Source organism: Saccopteryx bilineata, chromosome 4 (genome assembly GCF_036850765.1).
Source record: "Saccopteryx bilineata isolate mSacBil1 chromosome 4, mSacBil1_pri_phased_curated, whole genome shotgun sequence".
Taxonomy (NCBI): domain Eukaryota; kingdom Metazoa; phylum Chordata; class Mammalia; order Chiroptera; family Emballonuridae; genus Saccopteryx; species Saccopteryx bilineata.
Window position 1 is genome coordinate 239,070,552 of NC_089493.1, and position 26,294 is coordinate 239,096,845.

Below are 26,294 nucleotides of genomic sequence, written 5' to 3' on the forward strand. Positions count from 1 at the left end.
CAAGTCAGAACATGGTTGTGTAGAGAGAGGGCTTGCAGAAATGGTGATAAAAAAACACAGAAGTCAGAGAATAAACAACAACATAGATTCTGGGGGTAGAGTGGTCCAGGTAGAGTCAAGAGCAAGTATGAAGTCCTGAGCGGAAGAGGAGGTCAGAATGGAAGCTGCCAGTGCACGGCTCCTCCCTGATTCTGTACTGTGCCTGGAACAAAGCCTGCACAGTGCAGGGCTCTGTGACGGAGTGCTGAATGAGTCAATTTTGTGAGTATTCTTTCTCGGTTCTGCAATCATCTTTGTGGGTATACTTTTCGACTCATGGAAATAACATACCAGAGACGGATAGCCTCCCTGCAGTGACCTGTCAGTAATTTACGAGCTAAAGGGAATGAAGGGATTGAGTGCAGGCCCCCAGCTGCCATCTCCTTGCACAGATGGTGAGGTACATTAACAACCTGAAGGACTTGAGGATTTCTGGGGCACATAGTGGCTATTTTTTCTTACTATGAGATGACTCCTTCCAAAAAGTTGGAAGTGATGGTTGTTTTGGAGCAATGCCACCTGACCTGAGTGCAGGAATTTCCCTCTAGAGTCCAAGGCTGGTGGTTGTTTCCCAGATCACTTCTTCTAGTGATCACCCGCTCCTCTACTCCTTCCTGTTGTTGGCTGCCTTCCTGTGGTACAAGTCTGATCACTTCCCATTGCCTACCAAACATGTGTGACCCTGGGGCAGTCGGCCCTCTACTCTAGTCTGGCCTCCGCTCACTGGCCACCTGGCTTCCCATTGCTCTTCTCTCCTTAGCACAGGTGTGCCACCTTGACTACCTGCTGGCTGGTTGACTGCTGACTCAGCTACCATTTATAAACTGGAGCTGGTATCACATAGGCCTGCTTCAGTTCTGTTGTGAGAAATAAATGAAATAATGCTGTGAAAGCACTTTGAAAACACAAGTGCGCCTGACCAGGCGGTGGTGCAGTGGATAGAGCGTCAGACTGGGATGCGGAAGACCCAGGTTCGAGACCCCGAGGTCGCCAGCTTGAGGGCGGGCTCCTCTGGTTTGAGCAAAAGCTCACCGGCTTGAGCCCAAGGTCGTTAGCTCAAGCAAGGGGTTACTCGGTCTGCTGAAGGCCCACGGTCAAGGCACATATGAGAAAGCAATCAATGGACAACTAAGGTGTTGCAACACGCAACGAAAAACTAATGATTGATGCTTCTCATCTCTCCATTCCTGTCTGTGTGTCCCTGTTTATCCCTCTCTGACCCTCTCTCTGTCTCTGTAAAAAAAAAAAAAAAAGCACAAGTGCTTTGTAAACCTGCGGTGTTATCCTGATGATGCCTACAGAGTATACCAACCCAGGTGCAAACGAGGGTTTTAGCAGAGTGAATAAACAGCAATTTAACAATGTAGATATTTGACCAGAAAAATAAACACCAAAATGTTAATGCCTAATGGTAACTACTATGCTGGCACATGATCAGAGCTAAATATTTGGGGCTATTTTGCATTACCATATTGTTGCCAGTTTTTATATTAATCTTCAACTCTTAGCCCACATTTTCATGGTTATTTAGCTCTCTAGTAATTCAGGGGGATTGATTGGTCCATTCAGAATCACTTCCTTAAAGAATTGTTCTGTCCTTTAACTTTTGATACTGGAACATAATCATTGATGGAAGTTTGGTACTTAAATATGTCAAGGGTAATTCCATGGTTACACTAAAAGAGAAGCACAAATGACTCAATAAACTCAGAAGCTTGACCTTTATACATTTTCGATTGAGTTTCTGTTTTTGTGTACTGTCAGCTCCAAACATATAATAATGAGTTGTTCATGTGGAGATGGCAGTGCAGTTTTCCCATTGAAATATAAATACAGTTGACCCTTTAACAATCCAGGGATAAGAGGCGCCAACCACCCATGCAGTCTAAAATCCATGTATAACCTAAGTTGATCCTCCACATACGTGGACTCCCAGCTACCAGTTGATCCTCGAACAATGCAGGTATGAACTGTGCGAGTCAATTGGACGGAATGGGTCCATTGAAAAAAATCTGTGTATAAGTGGACCCATGCAGTTCAGACCCCAACTTGTTCAAGGATCAACTATAATGTCAACCTACAGGTTGAGTTCCAAGCAAGACCAGAGGTCCACGTGGCTTATAAATGAGTAAGCATTTTCTTTACCACCACCTCATAGTATTTCCATGATAAATCCCTCTGAGGACCACCCTGGATTGATAAGGGCACGTCTCTCTTCCTGCCTGACCTCCTGAGCAACAAGAGGAGGACGTACTTGCTTCCGCTTCCCCTTGGCCACTGTGTAAAGGTTCCTCAGTTCCACACCTCAGCTGATCTCCCTTACTCATCATGGAGAAAGGAGTTACAAGCTCAAGCAGCAGTCAGAGACGTGGGGGGAGCTGGAGATGTGCTGACCCGTTGAGGTGGTTCAGTTCCAACTACCAGTCCTCAGATCACACTAGGAAAATTTTAGAAAAAGAGACTTCTACAAATTTCCCCATCTCTTTGAGATTCTCATTGTGTGGGTGGGTCTGAGATGGAGAGAGCCTAGGACTTAGTAAATTTTTAAAACTCTCAGATTGGGAAACTAAGGCTAGAGAGATTAAATGATTAAAAAAAAACTACCCTCAGGACCCACCCCCCTGGTCCTCTAAATCTGAATGCTGCATGTTGCTGACTCAGTAAGAAATTTTTTCTTCTTTTTTTTTTTCAGAGACAGAGAGAGAGAGAGAGAGAGTCAGAGAGAGCAATAGATAGGGACAGACAGACAGGAATGCACAGAGAGATGAGAAGCATCAATCACCAGTTTTTCATTGCGACACCTTAGTTGTTCATTGATTGCTTTCTCATATGTGCCTTGACCGTGGGGCTACAGCAGACCGAGTAACCCCTTGCTCAAGCCAGCGACCTTGGGTCCAAGCTGGTGAGCTTTTTGCTTAAACCAGATGAGCCCGTGCTCAAGCTGGCGACCTCAGGGTCTCGAACCTTGGTCCTCCGCATCCCAGTCCCACGCTCTATCCACTGTGCCACCGCCTGGTCAGGCAGAAATATTTGACTTTTTAAGAGTTACTAAATCTCTTCCTTAAAGTCTTGATTTTTAGGAATTATTTTATATTGGTAATGAGTTTATATGTTTATATCAGACTATCTTTACTAATTTATATATGGTTTTGGAAAAAATTAATTATATGTCATATTTGTAGTCAAATGAAGAAGGGCAGGTCATCTCCTGAAATCCTGCCTCACAACATGCCGTGAGCCCCAGCGCATTCCAGCCACTATCTGGAAATTTAACTGGTGGTCTTCTCGTCCTGTAGGCCCAACCTCCAGCTCTCTTCTCTTTATCACCCCCTTTTTTTGTACTGTGAGGAGCTTGAAATAGTAAAAAGAAGTGTCAGTAAAAGTTTGAAAACTGGGGACCAGGAGCCCCATGCAAGTGCACTAAAACAGGGAAGTCGCGTCATCAGGAGAGGGTAACAGTTAAGGGAGGAAATTGCTGGGAGAATCCCATGGAAGGAGGGGTCAGGAGGAACCTGTAGACTGGAATTACAGGTTCAGCCAGAATGCTGCCATTCTGGGACAAGAAAGAGCTGGGCTGAGCTGTTTAGCCGGGCTTCACAGAGCCAGACTGCTTTGGGCAGTGACATGTGGTTTAACTATTGTGTTTGTGGATTATTTCCACTGTTTTTATGTTAGCTATATTTTTATATACGTATACATTTATATCTGTATCTGCCTTTATAATCTACCTCTGTGTGTGTGTGTGTGTGTTTAACTCTTTATTCTCTGTGGAATTTCTTTTGATTTGTGCTTAACAGTTTCTTGGAAATAGTTAACCAATCATTTCAACATCAGCACCACTTTATTGAATAAGATTTTCTCTCCTGACTTATTTATACCTCTTATAAGAGGCAGTGTAAAGTTTTTGCTTTATTTTGCCTTTCTTCTAAGAATTGATTGGTGCTTTATTGATCTCTCTAGCTTCTAGAAAGGTGAAAATTGTGGGGGAAAATTCTCTTTGTTGTACATATCTAAGAACTACCATTCACCTTCTCCTTTCTGTCACGTTATGTTGTTGATCAAAACAGGATAACCATTATTGGACATTTTAATGAGTGCCTTGGAAAATGAAATTCTACTGGTTATTTCCTGTCTCAGGACTTATAACAGTGTGCCATTTTCTAACCTTTCAGCTCTTGAAATGCACTGAAATATGAGCGTTGTTAGGCATTTTCAAAGCATCTGAGCGGGTTGGAGAAATTTTCTCACCAGATGTTTAGGCATGTCTTAATCTATATACACCTTACACATCCTGTGAGGAGAGGGGGGGTCACATTTCTCCTGGAGAATTGATCAAACATATAGCCCTTCTCGTCCTCAGAAAAAAATGTGTACACATATAATGTTTACTGTAGCTTCTAGGAGTTTACTGATTTGTGAATCTCACATTACTAATAAGCAAACTGAGTTTCCTTTGGTGTGAGACAGTAGTGATACAACTCACATTTTGAGCTCGCATCCACCTCAGTAGAGGAATATTTGCTTATAATCTTAGGAAAGCCTGTCATACGCGTGTGTAATTTTCACAGTGGCTTTAAATTCTGCTTAAATCAGGATGACTCGATGATGAGTCAGTTGTAGATAGTTAGAAATGACAATTTCTGAAGTTTGCTTTCTGAGTTGATGTATACATTGATAAATCATAATTTTAGCTTTGCTGGATTCATTGATTAACTCCCTTTAGCAGCCTCACCTCAGAGGCTGATCTCCTTTAGTTTACAGCCTTTTGTTAGAGTATGCCATAAGTGGCCTTCCCTGATCCCCTCCTAGCTGGCGTCTGTGAGCACCAGTCCATACTGAGAGCCAAGCAGAAGAATGAAGCTGTTCGAAGCACAGACTTAGGCGTCAGACTGCCTGGGTTTGAGTGCACCCTCCCCCTACTTGTTGTCTAAGTGACATAGAGCAAGTCTCTCGATTCTCTGAGTCCCAATTTTCTCATTCATAACATGGCAGTGATAATAGATCCCACCTTAGAGACATTCTGAGGATTGAGTTGATGTTTGTGCAGCATTTAGACCAGCAGCAGGCATGTAGGAAGTACTATGTGTTGACAGAAGAAGGTTCTCAATTGCAATAGTTGCATGAGCAGTTATAATTGTTACTAATAATGAAGTAAAAAATGCCAGTACATTTTTTATAAATTAGAGAAAGTTGAAGTTTATTGTTAAGTAAAGCTTGATGCTATTTGAATTGTATTTCTTATATAGTATAATTCCTCAGATTTTTCAAAACGAAATACCTAACATTGTCTCTATGTCAGAGCACTATGCTAAACACTTTCCATGAGCACTACTGAGCTCTCACAACACACTATGAAGGCAGGCAATGCTGCACCTCATCGTGTAGAAGAGGAAACTAACTGACCTAGAGATGGCAGGTAACTTTTCGAAGCCACATAGCCAATAAATGGCAGTGCTGGGAAGCACAGCTCTGCGTCTCTGACTCCATCCTCTACCCAGAACCTTATAGCTTCTTGCATGGGGACAGAAGGAGAGTGATAATGTGGGAAATGTTGGAGAATACACTGCCATTTTTCTCATGTCTACTAAGTAATAATGGGACACCCACCAGTACCTGGGAAAAGATCATGAAGGGCTTAGAGTCATTAGGGAGAATTGTTAAGTATGAGGGAGAATGCTTTGTGATAAGAATGTTCCTGCACATATAAATATGGTAGTACAAACTCTTGTATACCACCTCAACTACTTTAAAGGTTGTGTAAGATGAAACAAGTTAATCCATGGAAAGCATTCTACAGTCTTGCTCACAGTAAGTGCTCAATTACTTTTAGCTGCAGTTAAAGGCAGTCTCCCCCCCCCCCCCCCCCCCCCGGTTTACGAACAAGATAGGTTCTATAGGTTTGAAAATGTTTAAGTATTTATATGCATAGAAAGGTAAAAATAAATACTATATTAAGACAAATATTTGTCTTAAGTTGCATTTAATAGGAAATGTACCTGTTTCAACTTACATACAAATTCAACTTAAGAACAGTCCTACAAAACCTGTCTCATTCGTAACCTAGATATTGCCTGTACTGCTGTTGTCACTGTGGTTGGGCCTCAATCCTCAAAGTACTGTTCACAAGTCCAGCCTAGCTCCTGGAATTTGCAGAGGTTAAATGCTATACACAGAGTCACAAAACTAGTTTGTGGTGGAACCAACCCTTGCATCTGATCCAGCTTTCTCTGAGCCTGACGTCTTCATTCTGCAAGCAGATTCCCTTCCCTGACACTCACCCAGCTGCAGGAGAAGCCTCATAGGTCCTGCGCAGTCCAGAAGCTTCATGTTTTATCCCCTAAAATCAGTTCTGTAATGGATTTTTCCTGTGTGACTCTGGAGCAGCCAAGCCTTCCTGAAGGGGTTCAGCTGCGACCATGATCTGAACTATTTTATGAAGACACTTAGTGTGTAGCTAACCTAGTACAGTGCGTGGTACAGTTTCAAAATTTGAGTTTTCTTCCCCCCGCCTTCCTCTTTCTTTTCTGAAGTGCATATATTACTTACACATTAATGAATGTAAGAGCGGGTCTTTTAAAATCTGTTTCCTCTCCTGGAGTGTACAGTGTGACTCCACGAAGAAGGGAGACGTGCACTGGAGCTGAGGAAACTGGTGCTCAGGAAAATGAAATGACTATGCCAAGGCCTCACAATTGACAGGTCACACGGTTCTCTTTGTTATTCTTCTGGTGCTCTTAGTTTGTGATAAATTAAGTATTTTCATATGTGCTGTTTTCATGCTAGTTTGAGACTGTGTGAATTGTATAGACATTCTATTAGGAATCTTTATCCTATGATTTAAACTTGCTGTATGTATCTTGTGGTCCTGTGATGACTCAGAATTTCTTAAATGGCTTTTTTCTCTCCCTTCAAACAAAATCTTAGCAATACACTACAAAATACCAGTGTGGAATATCATAAAACAGGTTATTCCAGCCAAGAATGTGAGGTAAGAACAGCTTTAAATTGTTCAGGCACATTAACATCAAATCAGTGGTGGGAATGCTGGCAGCTAGTCAGGAAAGATGTCGCTATAGCACATTAAAAAATCTTACTCCCTAGTGAGGATGATCAAGAACTTGGCATATTCATATCTGTGGCCACAGAAGAGAAAAAGGGATCATTTTCATCCCTGTGTCAGTGCTGGGCAGCACACGACTCTCCTTGAATAACTGCATATTTTTTCATTATTTTCAAGGAGTTTTAATTCATTTTGCCTATTATCATAAAACACATTCCCATGGTAGGAAACATAAAATTTATTAAGATAATTGTAATCTAAAATATTCAAAGACCTGAACCGCTTATGGCATAATCACTTAAAGAAGATGCAAGAAATTTTACTGCAAGAAGGTGTATACTGGCATACTTCGCAGATATTGCAGGTTCAGACCACTGCAATAAAGTGAATGTCACAATAAACTGAGTCACATGAATATTTTGTTTCCCAGTACATACAAAAATAATGCATTTATTATACTGTAGTCTATTAAATGCACAATCACTTATGTCTAAAAGAATGTACAAAGTTTAATTAAAAAAATACTTTGTCACTAAAAAATGCTAACCAATAACTGAGCCTTAAGCAAGTCATAATCTTTCTGCCAGCGGAGGGGCTTGCCCTAGTAACGTCAAAGATCACTGATCACAGATCATCACAGCAAATATCATCATGAAAAAGTCTGAAATACTGTGAGGACTAACCAACATGTGACACAGACACATGAAGTGAGGAAAGGCTGTTGGGAAAACGGCATCAATAGACTTGCTCGACTCAGGTAGCCAAAAATCGTGAATTTGTAAAAAACAGTATCTGTGAAGCACAGTAAAGCAAAGTGCAGTGACACAAGGTATGCCTGTATAAACCCTATAGCTGACTTACCATGTTTTGTATTTTTCTTTTTGCCTGCACAGGAAGAATAGCTTCTGTAATAGGAATGTAAATCATACATCAAGCTAATAAATGTGATTGGCCTGACAAGTTTTAAGCATAACTAATTCAAATGTCTCTTATATAAAAATAATGAAATAATGCATTAAAGATGAAAAATGTTATGTAATTAGCAAAAATCAGTATCCAATGAAGAAGAAGCACATTTTAGTTTTAAGATGGATGCTACGTCATCATTCAGTGACCAGATAAGGACTAAATTCAGGTGCACATTAAAAAATCTTATCTAACCCTTGCCGGTTGGCTCAGTGGTAGCCCGTCAGCCTGGCGTGTGGAATCCTGGGTTTGATTCTTAGTAGGGCACAAAGGAGAAGCGACCATCTGCTTCTCCACCCCTCCCCTTCCTCCTTTTCTCTTTTACTCTTCCTCTCCAGCAGCCATGGCTCGAATTGTTAAAGCAAGTTGACCCCGGTTGCTGAGGATGGCTCCATGGCCTCACCTCAGGTGCTGAAATAGCTCGGTTGCTAAGCAGCAGAGCAGCAGCTCCATATGGGCAGAGTATTGCTCTGTAAGGGACTTGCCGAGTGGATCCCAGTCAGGGACATGTGGGAATCTGTCTCTCTGTCTTTTTGCCTTCCCGCCTCTCACTTGATAAAAAAGAAGAAAAAAAAATCTACCCCCTAGTGAAGATGATCAAGAACTTCATTTAAACTGATATATGCATTAAAAATAAATAAAAATGAAATGCTTTATTTGAAGAAACTTGGTAAAATTATGTAATATGTGGACAAAAGAAAACCCAAGCCCTCAAGGACTGTAGGAAAATCAAGGCATGAGATGACTTCATAAGAAACTTAAACATAGTATAACACCTGACTCCTTGGGGGAGGTGGACAAGCATAGTGAACATGGAACCGGAGGGGAAATGCTGGCATCACGGCTAAGTAAAGTGAGCCTTTGTGGTTTGAGATTGCTGACATCAAGACAGTGAAGCATGCAGTAGTGATAGTATTTGTTTTAATGTCACTGTGGTGTGTTGGCATTCTGCTCATTTGCAGGTGGAGGGCAAGCATCCCGATGAGGCGGCCTTGATCCTCCACAGGAAGGGGTTTGATTGCCGCTTCCCCAGCAGAGACACGGGGCTGCTGTGTTCCACTACCCAGGGAAAGGTGAGCTTCGTGAGTGCTTTCTGTTAAGTTAGTGTGCTCTGAAATCCCTGCTGTCTGCAAACGATCCTGACTATAAGATAATGTTTCATTGCCTCTTCATTGATTTGTTCCCCTCAGCTGCAGATTAGCTCATCTCCACATCTTAAGGAAACACTTTCTCAACCTTCAGTCTCCTCTCCTTGTCAATATGTGTATGTTTGAAGACAGTGCTCTCACTGACTCTTAGGCTTTCCATTTCCAATCTACAAAGCATCTTCTCCCTACACCAGCCCCCAATTTTCTCCTTTCTGGATATACTCATGTATGAACTAGTTCATGCAACCCAAGTCCTGTGATGGCCAAGACAAGTTTGATACTAACTGAGGTAGCAGTAGGGAAGCAACAAGGAGCATTGAGATGGCGGGGGGATACCACCACCTGCAAGGCAACTACAGTTCGCTTCTATCAGCCGTTCTCCGTGGAAGCAGACAGGTCTGGATCTTCTGATGAAACCACGTTGGTATGTGAGTCCACACTGTGTGGGCCAAGCAGGTTCTCAGGCTGACCACTACTTGCTGACTGCCCGTTTCTTACTTCTCTTGAAGTTGGTCTTGCTGACAGTCCCATCAAGCTTCCCCTTGAAAGAAAGCAACCCCCAGTCTCCTATGTCAGTCTCTGAGCAGGCTGTCACTCAGAGAACGGTCGGCTGGTTCCAGTGCGCAGGCAGGTCTGCCTCCCTGGGCAGCTCGGCTGACCCAGCTCTTCTCCAAACCCTCACGCATACACTGTACTCCTGACTCAATGCATTCAGTTTTAACCCTAGAAATTAGAGTTCACCTAGGATCTGAAAAGAAGAGAAAATACTGTAGAAGGCCTAAGTTTACATAGCGAAGCTTCTCCATTTCTTTTAATCACCCTTTGTAGAGTTGGTGCTAAGAAAGCACTGATATTTTTATTTTCATTTTTTTAGCACATCTGTACTTCTGCCTACCTTATTGTCAATCTGAATGTACTTGGTTGTGGGCATTTGTATTCGAATGTTAAGGCTTTGAGTCTTAAGGGGCTAAATCAACCCAGAGAAACATCCTCAACCTGCCCAGCCTACACACGGGACTCACCAACAAGATGGGCCTTCCTTGCGGCAGCCTGTGTCCTGTCTCAGCTCTGTTGAAACAGTGAAAATATGGGGGACAACCACGTGTGTTGGGGCAAATGTTGACTGAAAGAGGATGGGGGTGTTTTTAAAGCATCTTGGCCCATAGATGTCTCTATTTTTTATTGGGAAATGGTCTCTGCACATGATAGGTTCGCAAGCAGAACAGAAAGGAAAGCCGCACAAGGTACCTCTCCATTACCATTCTCCATTGTCTCCAGTCAGGGTGGTCTGTGTGTCCACGCTGCACAGATGGGTCCCGTCTCCCTCCCCTCCTGATTATTTTACTTAAAAGAAACTTCAAGCATAATGTTTTACTCAGTCTCATACTATTTTTCACTGTAAAATATATGAATATAGAGCTATGTTATTAATCTTTCATCAAGGTTGATTTAAATATGCAAATTTTTATCACTTTTTAGATATCGGTACAGAAACTTTTGAACAAGTTTACTGTTGCAAGTCTCATCCCTTCGTCACTATCTTTGCTGCATTCACCTGCAGACGCCAGAAATATAAGTGAGATCAACTTGAGTCCCATGGAAATTAGCACATTTCGAATCCAGTTGAGGTGAACCTGGCTTTTGGATTTGGATTTGGATTTGGAAGCATTGGCTTTTATATACTTCTTGGTTTAACGTGCAATAAGGAAGCACATTATTTTAGCTTCTGGCTACTGTGAGAACACGAAATCTGTGACTTTTTTTTTTGAACCAGTACAATAAGAAAAAAAAAAAGCCATGCTATAACCTGTTTGATGTTTTTTTGGTTTTCCTTTTTTTTGAAGTTCTTTCCATCAACTACCACTATCAGTATGAATTGATGCAACAAAGAAATGTCTAAAGATAACCTCTCAACAGATTGTATCTCAGGTTAAATGCTAACTAATTATATCTGTGTTTGGGGTTGTGAAGAGATTGTTAAGAGTTTTTGTGTTGCTGATACTTCGTTAATTTTACAAAAATACCCATTTTTACCAAAATGGAATTAGAAGCTGATGGGTAATAGCTAATGGCCAAAATGGTTGCAATCAATCATACATGTTAGGAAATAATTATGTGTTGAATATGTGGAAAAGTGCAATCCATCAACCCTTATGAATATATAGTTGATTTTCATACCTTTTTCTAATGTACCACTTGACCCTTCCCTTCCTACCCTTTGTAAAGTATTTCCAGAAATAGCAGATTTTGAATCATTCAGTAATAGAAAAAGAGGCATATTTTCATTACTTGACAATGTGGGATAGGTGCAATTTATTCCATTGTCACTAAAATAGAAGCAAGTCCATAGGTACCACAACCTATTTTAGGTACCACAAGGTGTCTTTTTACACAGCTCATTTGAATACAGATATTCTGAGAAGGGGTTTTCTATTTTAAAAATACCATATCAAAATAAATGTGCCTTATTTTTTTATGAGTCGTGTTAAATCTTTAGTGTCCATATTACCATTTGGGGGAGGTTGGGCAGGGAGAGAGTAGAGGTACTTTCTGTGACACATCAATTGTGAATTTTTTGCCTGACAATGCTGGCCACATTCTGATCTGTTTCATTAAATTTGTAGTGATATTACTCTAAACATTTTGACTATTTGAATGTACTGAGATCTCAGAAAACAAAACAAGGGAAAAAATATTGTTACTTAAAATATGCTGCTGCCAAGGAGACTGCAACTTGAAGCAAAGATTCTGTAAAGTGCAAAATCCACACCGTTTCCATTTCAGAGGAGTTAACCATGTTGAAGAGAGGATGCTTTAAAACAGACCGTTTTGAAACTCAATTTTAGGTAGCTCATCGTGATTTATCATATTAAAGAATATATTTGTTTAATGAATTCCAAATTTTTGTATGTGTGTACTAATCTCGAAGTGAAATTCTAAGCCCATGTGCTATTACAGTACTTTGGATAAAATTTATTTGGGATTCTTATTAACTTGACATTAAAATAAATGCAACATTAGCAACAGTTAGAATATTCAGTTTTAATGTAGAAAGGATTGTTTGAGTATGTACACTTTTGAAAGTTCTCTTTGTATTAACTAATAATTATCTGACTTTAAACTTCCATTTACCTCCTGTTATTCCAACATCTTTTTAGATAAATTAAAACCTAATTTCTATTTCACCATGTAGTCTGATTAATATCTGGATTTTTAATCAAGATGCAGCTCCTAATATTAATTTATGTTAAATTCATAAACTTTTCTCGCCTTTAATAATTAAGGAAACAATACTGGTGTTGATCAAGATCTTACAAGGGAGTGATTTCATGCAATAAACATGTACTGTAAGTTCCCTTCCTCATTTTGGGGGATAAACAACTAAAAAAAGAAATAAACACTTCCCTTTTGTGGATGTTGACAGATTTTAGGATTACCAGAATTAAATTCCAGGATTAAGATCAGTGTTTTCATCACATCTTCAATGTAAAACCTTCCTATGGAAAACCTTCCTATGGGAGTTCACTGTGGTTCATCATTTTAAAATTTCTGATCAATTGAGATAAAAAATCTTGATGCAATAACAGTGGTTTTGCCACTTCTGGTTGTTTCAGATTGATATGTCCCTTGTCTTATTCGGGTCTTACTCAGTGTGTGTTGCCACCAACTGCTTACAAGTAAAGCAGGAATTCTCTTTAATAAGCAAGTTTCTGCTTTTTATCTTTAGAATAAATTATCAGGGAAATGAAGAGAGGATGCTCTTGCTTTGGGTTGTGGTAAAAAAAAACAAAACTGACTACATCATTCACTATCTCCGGCACACACTAACAACCATGCACTTCAGTTGTGATGTCAGTGGCTTATTTGTGTGCTAGGTTTTATTGTTTTATTACATTTATTAGCACAGATGTTCAGTTGACCAAATAGTTCATTACTTTGTCCTTTTTTAAAAAATTTTCATGTAGAGTTATAACTGCAGTGTTTGAGAACTCAGCATCCTTGTTTTCTACAAATACTAAAATAAAATGATGTAAAGTGTGTTGTAAAACATTGTAATTACCGTCCCATGTCTTTGTTGAACCTGTGCTGAAATGTTTTCACATTTTAAAAAAAATTTATTTATTGATTTTAGTGACGAGCAGGGGGAGAAAGGGAGCTAGGGGACATGGATCTGTTCCTGCACGGGCCCTGCCTGGGGACCAGATGGGCAGCCTCGGGCTCTGGGGCGTAGGCGCCCTGCCTGGGGACCAGATGGGCAGCCTCGGGCTCTGGGGCACGCTCCCACCCGCTCCCGCCCGCCGGCCGCCCAGCCAGGGTTTCACACTCTTTTGTCTGGAAGAAAATCTTCACTTTCATTTTATGTTGCTTACCTTGGAATCAACAGGTTTTGATATTTTCACTTGGAAGATTTTATATCTTTTTGGGACTATGTAATATAAGATCGCTAATAAAAGATAAATCTTATCATGTACATGGCTCTCTAGAGTAGTTCTATTTTGTACACAAAATATATTAGAACATTTTGAGAGGTAGGGTGGAAGAGGGAGGGCCTGTCTGTCCCTTTTTCAGTGGATTTCCCAGTCCTTAGTCCAGCTCTAGTTAGAAAAGACAGGTTTGGAGAGCGCAAGTGGCACATGCTGTGGTGGTGAGTTTCATGTCTGGCTTTGGGATCACCTTCGAGATTGGAATAGGAACCTGGCCTGGTTTCTGGTGAGCCAGTTAGGAGGAGCAGACTGTGGTAAGAGTCCGTATATTCCAAGACAAATCTGAAGAAGAGAGGGAGCCAAGACCTGAAGCTGAGAACCGCCATGTGAGCTGATCAGAAGGTAAGGCTGGTGGGAAGACGAACCCGGAGGTCTCCGCCGGCCCAGAGCAGCACACGGCGCGGTGGCTTTCGGGAGTTCCTTCAAAGAGTGGAGATGGGGCGGGGGAAGGATACATATCCTAGAGGTATGCGCGGGTTAGCCAGCAAACCCGATATGACACACGAGGAAGTTGTGGCTTGCTTTGGATGACATATATATAGTAAGGAGATTAATCAGTTTGTAATTTCTATACACTGAACTATGAAAACCTAGAAAAATATTAACAAAAATTGCATTAGCAGATAATGAAACTTATTTTCAGCTTCATAATAGTTATTATCTACATGTCAAAGTAATTTGAATATTAAAACTGGTAAAAGAAAAATTTCAGTGGGCGTATGTTCACATGCCTCTTAAAACCCTGTGATACAAAACCAACGAAAGGGGTTCCGTTTTCAGCCGTTAAAGGAGTGGTTCGGAGGGAGCAGAGGGAGATCTGGTAAGGGCATGCTGCTGCCGTACTCCAGAGCAGACCACAAGTTCCCGGAGAGGTTATCAGGGATGAGACGCCGTCAGCATACATTGGCTTACACAAGCAAAAATAGAAAATATATTATCCCCAGTAACAACTATTCAAAGGTAGAGAACACAAGTATATCTGTAGCCAAGCATAAGATGATGTCATCCAGGACCTATCTCGGTTTTGCTTTCCTCTTGAGTCGTTCTCATTCTCGGGCAACATCTGCATATTTTACGGCAAGATGGTTACCAGCAGACCTGTTTGTATCCATCCAGCTTAGTGACCCCAGTAGAAAAAGAGCACCTTTATCTAATTTTTTAGCAAATGTTCTAGGATTGGTGTCTGGCTGTCACCTGGCTTATATGCTAATGACTGACTAAAGGTAGAGTTAGGTTCAACTAAGTCACATGGAAAAAATGAGTGAGAAATAGCTCCCCCTTCACACAGTCTCTCCCAATAGAAAATGGGATTCTACAACCAGAGAAAAGGGAGTTAAATACTAGGATACTTTGGATATAGGCAGGCAAACTATAGTAGAAATGTATTCTAGAGGAAAACGAAGTGTGTGGATTTAAAGAAAGCATACCCAATTTCAGTTTCAGGAAAGGTTTCACAGAAGAGGTAGGCTTGGAATAGTTCTCAAAAGATGCATTTGATCTTAGCAGAGACAATATGTGTTCCCTGTAAAAAGACCCAGAGTGATGAAAGATGGTACCAGCAAGCCTAGAAAACTAGAAATAATTTCTTCTGTCTGGACTAGCACTGTCTGCCCAATAAAACTTTCTGTGATAATGGCAAGGTTTTCTTTTTCTTTTTTTTTTATTTACATTCAACACTATTTTGTGCTTCAAGTGTACAGCACAGTGGGTAGACATTCACATAGGTTTTAAAGTGTCCCTCTGATCATTCAAGTGCCCATCTGGCACCATTGAGAATTACAGTACTGTTAACTACGTTCCCTGTGCTTTCCTTACGTCTCCATCATGGTAAGGTTCTTCATGCATGTGCTGTCCAGCATGGTAGCCACCAGCCACGTGTGGCTCTTAAACATTTGAAATGTGGTTTGTGCAAAAGTTTACATAGCAATGTGGCTATAGCATTAGCACTGGGCTTGTATTAACTAGTGGGGAATCAACTAAAAATGTCAGTTAAGGTTACATTGTTGCCATCTTGCTGCTCCCTGTGGTCCGCATACCAGAGGCATTGGTGTCACCCAGGGATATGTCAGGAATGCAGAATCTCAGGTCCCGCACCAGACCTGCTGAGTCACAGTCTGCATTTCAACAGGAGCCCCGGAGGAGTCACTGACCTAGAAACTTCAAGAAGTCAGATCTCTCTATCTTGTTAAACTTTTCTAAGTAACTCTTTGTAATTAGTCCTATACCCTACAATCCTCTGCTACCAGAAAGCATCCCATAAAGCCCGTCCACTTGTCCCAGCACCACCCAGTTCAAGCTACCTTCTTGTACGTGGCCAGCTGAATGTGCCGCCCTGTGCTCAGCCTACTTCCAGTCCTGCCCCTTTCTGTTTCTTTTCTGTTTGTTTGTTTTCACAAAGGAGCCAAAAAATGGCATTGGAAAAGCTTCTTTTCCTGTTGAAACCTAGAATGAGTTTTCAGTTACACTTAGAATAACACAAGCTTACACTATGGCCTAAAAGCCTTGGGTGACCTGGTCCCTATCCCTCCCACCTACCTCAGCTTTAGGAGGGCTGTGTGTGTTCTAGGAAATCCTTTCCTGACCCAAATCAACCTTATACCCTCTCCCTTTTACTGTTTTTGCTGGGTCTCGAACACACCAAGAACTTCTCTTAGGTTGCTCCCAAGGTTCCTCTCAGACCTTCCCAGGGCTTGCTTGCTGCTTGTTATTCAGGTTTGGTTAGGTGTCAGCTCCAGAATGTCCCTGGGCCAGCCCAATTATACCAGCCCCAGCCCACCTGTACTCTGTCACTGAGCGTTTTATTAGCCTGCTTCTTTCTTTCTTTCTTTCTTTCTTTCTTTCTTTCTTTCTTTCTTTCTTTCTTTCTTTCTTTCTTTCTTTTTAGGGTTTGGGGGGAGAGACAGGGACAGACAGGAAGGGAGAGAGATGAAAAGCATTAATTCTTCATTGCAGCTTCCTGGTTGTTCATTGATTGCTTTCTCATATGTGCTTTGATGGGGAGAGGGACTTCCAGCCAAGCCAGTGACCCCTAGCTCAAGCCAGTGACCTTGGGCTTTAAGCCAGACCATGGGGTCATGTCTGTGATCCCATGCTCAAGCCAGCGACCTCATGTGGTGAGCCTGTGCTCAAGCTGGATGAGCCCACGCTCAAGCCGTTGGCCTCAGGGTTTCAAGCCTAGGTCTTCTGCATCCTAGGCCGATGCTCCATCCACTGCATCACCGCCTGGTCAGGCTAGCCTGCTTCCTTGCTTAACAGAGGCAAATTTGAAATGAAGTAGGTTTGCCTTCCCCACTAGACTGTAAGCTCTACCAAGGGCAAGAAGCCCAGCTATTTGTTCAGCATTGTATCCCCACCCTTGGAAAAGGAGGTGTTCAGAAAATAAGTGTTCAGGAAATATATGAAAGTATGTGGATCACCAGTAAATGTTGAGGAAAGTGGAAATTTTCAAAATTGAAGGCTGTAAAAATCACTTATTTCTTAATTGCATTTTTCTGTTCATGCAATTTCCCTGGTTAAAAACCCTCAGGAAGGTCTCATTACCAGAAATTAAAATATAAATGTTTCAAGCTCTATTCCTAATCTCCCTAAAAGATGTGACTTCCTTATGGCAGATACTGTAGTTGCTTATCAACTAGCCACTGCCCCCCCCCCGCCTTCTTTGCTAATAAAACTTGATTTTATTCATATATGAGACAGCTGTGAGCCTCAGGAGATAAACTGTAATTGGTCTAAATTAGTCATGTTCCTCCTCTAGGCTGGGTGATTGATTTAGGAATTGACGTGTCACAATTTTAGCCAATGACCACCATGGGAAGTCTGTCGGGGGCTTCTGGGAGAGTCCTCTTCAGAAGAGAAGAGCATGTTACCCTCACTCAGCTGTGTTCAAAGGCAGTATTGTGTAAATGTTGAGGCTGGAGCTGATGCAGCCATTTTGCCACCCTGCAGAGACAAACCTGAGGACAAAAGTCTACTGACCAAGCAAAAGTAGAATCTGGCTCCCTGATGATGATGATCTGCTCAATAAACCATCTCCAACTTTGCTTTATGAAATAGTCACTGTACTATTGAATCCATTTTTGTTTTGTTTTGTTTTGTATTTTTCTGAAGTTGGAAACGGGGAGGCAGTCAGACAGACTCCCGCATGCGCCCGACCGGGATCCACCCGGCACGCCCACCAGGGGGCGATGCTCTGCCCATCCCAGGCGTCGCTCTGTCGCTACCAGAGCCATTCTAGCGCCTGAGGCAGAGGCCATGGAGCCATCCCCAGTGCCCGGGCCAACTTTGCTTCAATGGAGCCTTGGCTGCGGGAGGGGAAGAGAGAGACAGAGAGGAAGGAGAGGGGGCGGGGTGGAGAAGCAGATGGGTGCTTTTCCTGTGTGCCCTGGCCAGGAATCGAACCCGGGACTCCTGCACGCCAGGCCAATGCTCTACCACTGAGCCAGTCGGTCAGGGCCGAATCCATTTTTGACTTTAGGATTTTGTTACAAAACCTGAAAGCATTTAAACTAATACTCCTCACCACTGCCTCGGCACCATGCTGTCTTGTTTAGATACTTTGCTGAATGGGTGTATTGACAGCCAGACTAAAGCTTGGCTATGAAGTCAGTTTCTCAGAACATAGTCTCTAACTTTGTCCCTACTGCTCCAATCACTTTGCGGTTTTGCTCAAAATATTTAATAATACTGTACTTAATTATATTGCATAAAGATTTTTTTCAAAGATAAGGTGAGAAGAGAAAAATTTTTTTTTGGGGGGGGGCTTTGGTGCCGTGACTCGGATACAAACCGGAGAAGGATTTTTAAGAAAATGAATCAAGGATGTGTATACCAGCAAAATGCCTTAAGATTGCAGCATTCCTTTGGCATATACACGCAGTGAGTATTTCAGTTCAAATGTGGAATTGGGGCTGGGTCCTGTGTAGCAAGGTGGGACCCCCAAGTGTCAAGCAAAATCTGGAGGCTGAGGGGAAGAGAACCAAGGAGCAAAGGCAGGAGCAACGAGTCGGAGGGCTGGCGTCTTTGAAGTGTGTCAGCGGGCTCTTTAAATATTTTGAGATTTCCCAAACAGACTTATATCACTAGAAGGACTGTGGATGTGAATTTCTAAGTCTCCAAACAGGCGAAGGAGGGAAATTGGAACAGTGCTATTTAAAAGGCCATATTTTAAGGGCTCTATGTGGAACCTCGTGTTCTTGGCTCACATGCTGTATGCAGCTTTCCAATGAGTTTATTCACAAGCTTAGCCTTGGGGCTCATTTTCGGGTCCCAGATCTGAATGACAATGCTAGCAAGCAAGATGTGTCTCTAGGGTGAGGATGTGTGCAATCCTTTTACCAATCAAATGAAGCCCTCATTAGTTGGATTTCAAAGCATGATCCAAAGTTGGGAGCAAATCTTTGTTTTGGTCCAAAACACTCCTTGGAGCAAAAGACCCGAGCACTTGCCTTCTTTGGGGTGGGTATTCTTGCCTCATGCAGGACTGAAATGATTCCAGGCTGGCTGTATGGTGAGTGTTCAAGAAAAACGATTTGACTCATTCATTCATTTTGCATTTCTAAATGGATGGTCTAAGTTCAGTTAACAAGATTACTTTGAAGTGAAAATCTATTTTCTTAACTAAAATCTAGAAATTCATCCTCATTGAATTTGTGGGACTCCTTTTAATAGAGCCTAAAGGCAGTTGGTTTTACATTCTGCATTGAGCTTTCAATAAACATTAACTGAAGTTGTCGTTTTGGGCAGAGTACTGGTGCTAGGCTCTGGGGAGGAGGATCTTTAATAATCCTGTTCTGTCTGGTAAGGGAGAGGATTTCTGCATGGAGTGAAGATGCCCTAAGAGTGGAGAGCAAGAGGGCCCCTTAGTGTTGGCGGCACACATGATAGATCCTGGGAACCCAGAGGAAGGAGCCTTTGCTTCTCAGGACTGATGGGACAGAAGGCAAGGGAGTGAAAGGATCTGAACTGAGCCTGGAAGGATAGGTCACCAGCCAGCTGTGAGGAGGGGGGAGGCCTGACACCAGCAGCACAGAAAAGAGCAAGCTCATGTCTGGTAGAAGTTTGTGAAGGGAAACATTGGAAGTAGACTAGAAATGTTTCCTGTAATCTGTGTGCGAACTTTGGATTCTGCAGAAGGAAATAGAAGTGTGTGCACATTAATATTGATTTGTACCCTTACCAGGCAGTGCACAGTGGGTAGAGTGTCAGGCTGGGATGCTGAGGACCCAGGTTTGAAACCGAGGTCACTGGCTTGAGTGGGGGCTCATCTCAGCTTGATCGTGGGTTGCCAGCTTGAGCGTGAAATCATAGACATGACCCCATGGTTACTGGCCTGAGCCCAAAGGTCACTGACTTGGAGCCCAAGGTCACTGGCACCGCTGGAGCCCCTCACACCCATCAAGGCACATATGAGAAAGCAATCAATGAACAACGAAAGCGCTGCTTTAGTTGATGAGTTGATGCTTCTCATCCCTCTTCCTTTCTGTCTGCCTGTCCCTCTCTGACTGTCTGTCTCTCTCTAAAAAAATATATGTATTGATTTGTAAACACAAAATTGCCAATAATTGTGAAGGAAAGGACACATGCATCTCTGAATTTTTTTTTCTTCATTATAGCCATGTGATGCTTTGTTAAGGCAATTCAGAACTGTAGATTTCTTATATATCAGCCTGTTGACTTCAGTAAGCTAGTGGTTTTATCAGTGAAAGAGTGGCATCTAATTCAAACCTGGACCAAACAATTTTACCGGATATTGAAGTAACTAGCTCTTTCCCTCAATCCACAGTCAGGCTGCTTCAGGACAGTCTCGGGGTTAACTTATCAGCCATAAACTCAGGAATATTTGTCACCCAGATTCAAAGTTAAAGAACTAATAGGATACATTATTAAAATACTTTTAGCTTTAAAGGTCTATTATTTTCAAATGTAGTAGTACCTGTCATAATTCAATCTTGTAGGCCTATGTCATTCAAGTGTAATAATGATAAGATTTTATAATTTGGTGAAAACTACATAAGGTGAAAGACTAGCCTGCCTTCTCTGAAATCTCACCCTGTTTGTGTGATGAGAGATGAGTAAGGTTTCAGCAAAGGTGTAGCCCCAGTTCTTGTAGCTTTAACAAGTACAGGAGAAGTGAAGGCCTCTGGGATACAAAATTTCAAATTAGAAGGGAACAAACACAAGGCACAGGACAGCGCCAGGAAACACACCAGGAAACACTACTGGTCTTGGACACACACAACTATGTACCTGGCTTTATTAAAATCTCCACAAATTAACAATGAAATGAAGGCTGTTCAATATTTAAAAAGAAAACTACCTATTGGAGCACCTCATGTCACAGGACCAGGAGGCTGTAGGGGTTTAGTTGGAACCTGCCAGGGATCCAAATAGAAGGCGAACTGTTCCAGGCATGTGGAGCCCTGAGAGCTCAGAGTGTGATGTTGCCATCAGTGTGGTTGTGACAACAAGCCACCTAGTGATGTTTGTAAAGCAGCAGGAGGCTCATGGCACTGGGCAGATCTTGACTCATCTGGGGGCAAGGGAAAAAAAAAGGATCATTACATATTGATCCCTTTGTTTCTCTTCCTTATTCAGAAGTAAAACAATGATGATAATAACATTAATAGACAACATTCACTGAGTGTTATGTGCCAGGCACTATAAACACTGGACATACTCAGGTCATTTAATACTCACAGCCACCCTACAAAGGCTGGGCTATTATTATGCCCGTTTTACAGAACAGGAAAGTGAAGGTTAATGAAATTGAACTCCAACCATGGACTATTTAGGGTTCTTAGAACTACAGTCCGTTGCCACAGCTAGCCCACTGCCTGCTTTGTAGATAAAGTTTTATCAGAACACAGTGATACCATTTATTTACACCTTTCTATGGCTGCTGTGTAGCTACATAGAATTGGGTAGTTGGGACAGAGACCATGTGGCCTGCAGTGGCTGAAAATATTTACTGAACGTCCTTTAGAGAAAAAATAGGCCTCTTGTCTATCTGACTACAGAGTCCACTGGACGTGGAATTCCCAGGATTTTCACTTTGGGGACTATTTTAATGATGAAAGCGAAGGGGCAATGTGGTAGTGGCAGTGGATAGAGCACTAGATGGGGTCCTGGCAATCGGGACTCTCGTCTCAACTCTGTTAGAAAGTAGCTGTGGGAGAGTCACCCACCTCCTAAGAAATCTTTTCCCTGATCTACTAATTAAAGCCACCTTGCCAAGTTTCCAAATTAGAAGGCTTCCTAAACACTTTTTCTGGTTTGCTAAAAGCTATTTTTGCATATCAAACAAAATGCATTTTTGCTGGTTCTCCATGGCAACATGCAGAGCTTGCCAAATAACCTTTTGAAGTCCTGTTGTGTCTCCATGCTTTAGTGATGGAACCTTTGGGGGGATAGATGTTTGAAGACAGGGATAGAATTATCTGTGTAATGCAAAACCTTAGTTTTGTTCTGTTTGTTTGTTTTTGTGACTGCCAGTATTTCCTTCCTCTGTAACAACATCTGCCTGAAGTTTTCTCTGGGGTGACTGATGCCTGAAATGAAAGAGTAAGATGAAAAATCCTGAAAGGATTATGGGAAAACCATTGAGTTTTAACCTGTGAATCCATACCAGTGTTTCTACACACCATGGGTTTCAGATCAATGCAGGGATCTGTGGGATAGGGGGTTCTTCTATTGAAGGACTAAGACAAATCACTTTAAATCTGGGAAAAGCTTAGTCTTTGGCCATCTGTGGTTAACAATCAGTCTTGGTGTAGCTTTGCCCTAAAAGGTTCAGGGAAAAAAATCTGTTTAGGGAAAATACAGTGCCTGAGCTATTGCCTCTGCAAAGATGATTTGTTAACAAGGCTGATGACAGGAACTTCATCTTGTTCCATGGTGCATTTCAGTGGTTTAAGGCAAGAAATGTGTGTTATTTGTTGAGCCTGTCTTGACTCTTCTTTAGAGTGTGAAGATTTGGAGTGGGAGCAGGAACCAGATAATTAAATGTATTTCTTCTTTGAATACAAGTGCAGGCCAGTTTGAGTCTTGAGAAGCTATATACAGTGTGTCCGTAAAGTCATGGTGCACTTTTGACCGGTCACAGGAAAGCAACAAAAGACGATAGAAATGTGAAATCTGCACCAAATAAAAGGAAAACTCTCTCAGTGTCATACATATTTAGTGCAGTTTGATGTGGGCTCACGCATAGATTTTTTAGGGCTCCTTAGGTAGCTATCCCGTATAGCCTCTACAGACTCGTCACTGACTGATGGCCTACCAGAACGGGGTTTCTCCACCAAACTGCCGGTTTCCTTCAACTGCTTATCCCACCGAGTAATGTTATTCCTATGTGGTGACACTTTGTTATAAATGTGCCGATATTCACGTTGCACTTTGGTCACGGATTTGAATTTAGTGAGCCACAGAACACACTGAACTTTCCTCTGTACCATCCACATCTCGACTGGCATGGCCATGGGCTGCTCCGCTGTATACAGTGTTACGTCATCATCTGCGCAAGCGCACATGCTGCCACATCATCCTACAGAAACTGGGAGGGTTTTCCTTTTATTTGGTGCAGATTTCACAATTTTATAGTCTTTTCTTGCTTTCCTGTGACTGGTCAAAAGTGCACCATGACTTTACAGACACACTGTATTTTAGAAACAACAAAATGCCATCATTTGGGAATGAACTTCCATTTGGCTCATACCAGCCTGTTGAATCTCAAGTTAATAAAGCATTGCACATCCTGAACCTGACCCCTTCTTATGAAACGAGGCCTTTGTAGAGGGTTGAATGCTGGGTCCCAAAAAAGATAGGTCCATATCCTAATCCCTGGAACCTGCTAATGTTACCTTATGTGGGAAAGGGCCTTTGCAGATGTAATTAAATTAGACACCTCAAGATAAATTAATCATGGATGATCTGGCTGGGCCCCAAATCTAATGAAAACTGTCCTTAGAAGAGACAGAATAGAAAACACACAGAGGAGGGGGCAAGGTGAGCAAGGAGGCAGAGACTGGCGTGGTGTGGCCACAAGTCAAGGAATGCAGACTGCTACCAAAGCTGGGAGAATGAAGGAAGAGGCTCCCCTAGATCCTCCGGAGGGAGGGAACACGGCTAACATTTTGATGGCCGACCACTGGCCTCCGGAACTGTGAGAGAATAAGGGACTGTTGTTGGAAGCCACCCAGTTTGTGGTAATATGTTATAGCAGCCTCAGGATACTAATAAAAGTACTGCTCAAAATACCTCTCTCCAAGCCATCCCACAGTGCTCCTGGAGAGGTCCGGCGGGCTCTCCGCCTCTCCTGGCGTCTGGCAGAGGAGGGCGGGGCCGAACGTTTCCGTAGGTTTGTGACACAGGTCACCTCGCGGAAGTGAGAGAAGCGGAAAGACAAGGATCTCTTTAGTATTTGATTCATTGTGTTGTAGATTGGCAGTTCAGTTGTCCTTTGGCAGTTCAGAGTACAACTTGGAATAAAAACAGGAAATGTTTCCAGTGATTTGCCACCATTTACCAAAACATGTTACTCATCTAGACAAAGATTGCATTTCACACTGGTGGTAAGGAGGTAGACCTTTCAGTAAATAGCAGGCTCCTTATTTGGAGAAAAATAAAATTGTATATCTCCCTCAAACATACGCAAAAATAATTTGGACATTAAAGATTTAATTGAAAGACTTAAGACTATAAAAATAATAGAAAAAAATCCAGGAGACTATTTTAATCAATTGAAAGTAAAGAAGGCCTTCCTATGCATGGTATGAATTTGAGAGCTATAAAAATAACTAGGCACATTTGATTATAAAATTTAAAAATGGTATGACCAAAGATGCCATAAACAGAGTGACAGGAAAAACAAAACAACATATGGTCATAAATATTGCAAATGTATTATTTGTTAGTGTATTCAACTGTCTAGGAGTACCAAGTAGGAGCCGGACACTACAGTCAGTGCTGGGAACAAAACACTGAATAAGACAAGTACAGGCCTGACCTCATGGAACTTGTGAGCTAGTGAGTGAGGAACTCACAGTGATTTATGACTCAAGTACTTTTGAGTATAATGAGTATTATAAAGGTCAAGTCTGGATGCCATGGGAATGTGTGAGGTGGATAATTATTGACAGAGGAGAGTTAATTAACATCTCTAATGTACAAAAAACTCATGGAAATCGATGAGAACAATATTAAGAGAAAAATTGACAAAGGACATGTACTGCAAATTCCCAAATGATGAAATATAGTTCACCAATAACCATGAAAATGTTTATCACCATGAAAAATCAAAGATATGCACATTAAAATTAGATATAATGTTTTACTGTCATTATCAAACAAGGAAATGAGTTACAATAAAAACTGCTAACGATGAGACATAAGGAGTTGGGCAATCTCACATACTTTGGTAGCAGCATAAACTGTAGACTATCTGACAATGCATATATCCATATTTATAATTTAAAAATGCGCTCCTCTGTTTAGTGTGTTAGGAACTGAATGCTTGTGCCCTTCCCCCCATTCCTGTGTTGAAGCCTTATCCCCCAATATGATGGTATTTGAAGAGAAGCCTTTGGGAGATAATTGGTATGAGATGAGGCTGTGAGCCTGCATGTTGGATTAGTGCCTCTGTGGAAAAAGACAACAGGGAGCTGGTTCACTTCCTGCACAAGTACGCACTGCAGGAAGGCCATGTGAGGACATAACGTATTACAGAGTATTATACAACAATTGATAGGGTAGACTTTACATACAGACATGGGAATATGTCTTAAGATATTTTGTTAAGTGAAAAGTATAGCTCCATATGTATAGTATGATTCATTTGTGTAAACAATATATAAAGAGAAAAATATTTGTATGTATGCAACCATCCATCAAGTGCTACTGTGCCCCAAGTACAGGGCTGAACACCTGATGTAATTTATCTCAGCTCATTTATGCCATATAACAGTCATGTGTGGTAGGCAGTGTTACTAACCCTGTTTTACAGATAAGAAATTGGGGACCAAGAGGTTAATTTGTCTAGTCACACAACGAATAAATGGCAAAGCTGGAATGTGAATCGTGCTCTTAACTATTACATTGCATAAATGTTCAAAAAGGACAAATACCAGCAGTTATTATTTTACAGTAGAGATGGGAATAGGAATTTAAACTATAGGGGCCTTTAATATTTTGATGTTGTTTATTGTGTTTATTGGTAATATATGATCGTTGTTAAAAATTCAAAGATATTTCTATTTTGGAAGAAAAAAATGAATGAGATAATTCCATGACCTTTGTCTATCTATAAGACGATGTTTACAGTCAATAAATTTTTGATGCTGTCACATTAATGTGAAAAATATGTAAAGCTATCATTTAGGATCATTTATTAAACTGTTATAAGAAAACCAGTTTATAAATGAAAGAAAAAAAAGCTTTAACTTCAATTATTTTTTTAAAAAACTACAACAGAAGAAAACCATAAAAAAATCAAAGCTTGAGATCACTACTGTGGATTCCCTAAGTTGGCATTATTCACAGGGATATGATTTTCTAGCCATATGCTTTGACAGGCATTGATGTAGCTTGGTGAAAGTAGGTGTATAT

General features: G+C 41.5%; 1 protein-coding gene across 1 annotated transcript in view; it reads left to right on the plus strand.

Moving 5' to 3' along the window:
* Positions 1 to 13,684, plus strand: part of MAN2A1 (mannosidase alpha class 2A member 1) — a 190,852-nt gene extending 177,168 nt beyond the window's left edge. The window contains exons 21-22 of the mRNA XM_066273982.1: positions 9,028 to 9,138; positions 10,693 to 13,684. Coding sequence (XP_066130079.1) covers positions 9,028 to 9,138; positions 10,693 to 10,845 — 264 coding nt within the window. The 3' untranslated portion in view covers positions 10,846 to 13,684. The remainder of the gene's footprint in view (positions 1 to 9,027; positions 9,139 to 10,692) is intronic.
* Positions 13,685 to 26,294: the final 12,610 nt, after the last annotated feature.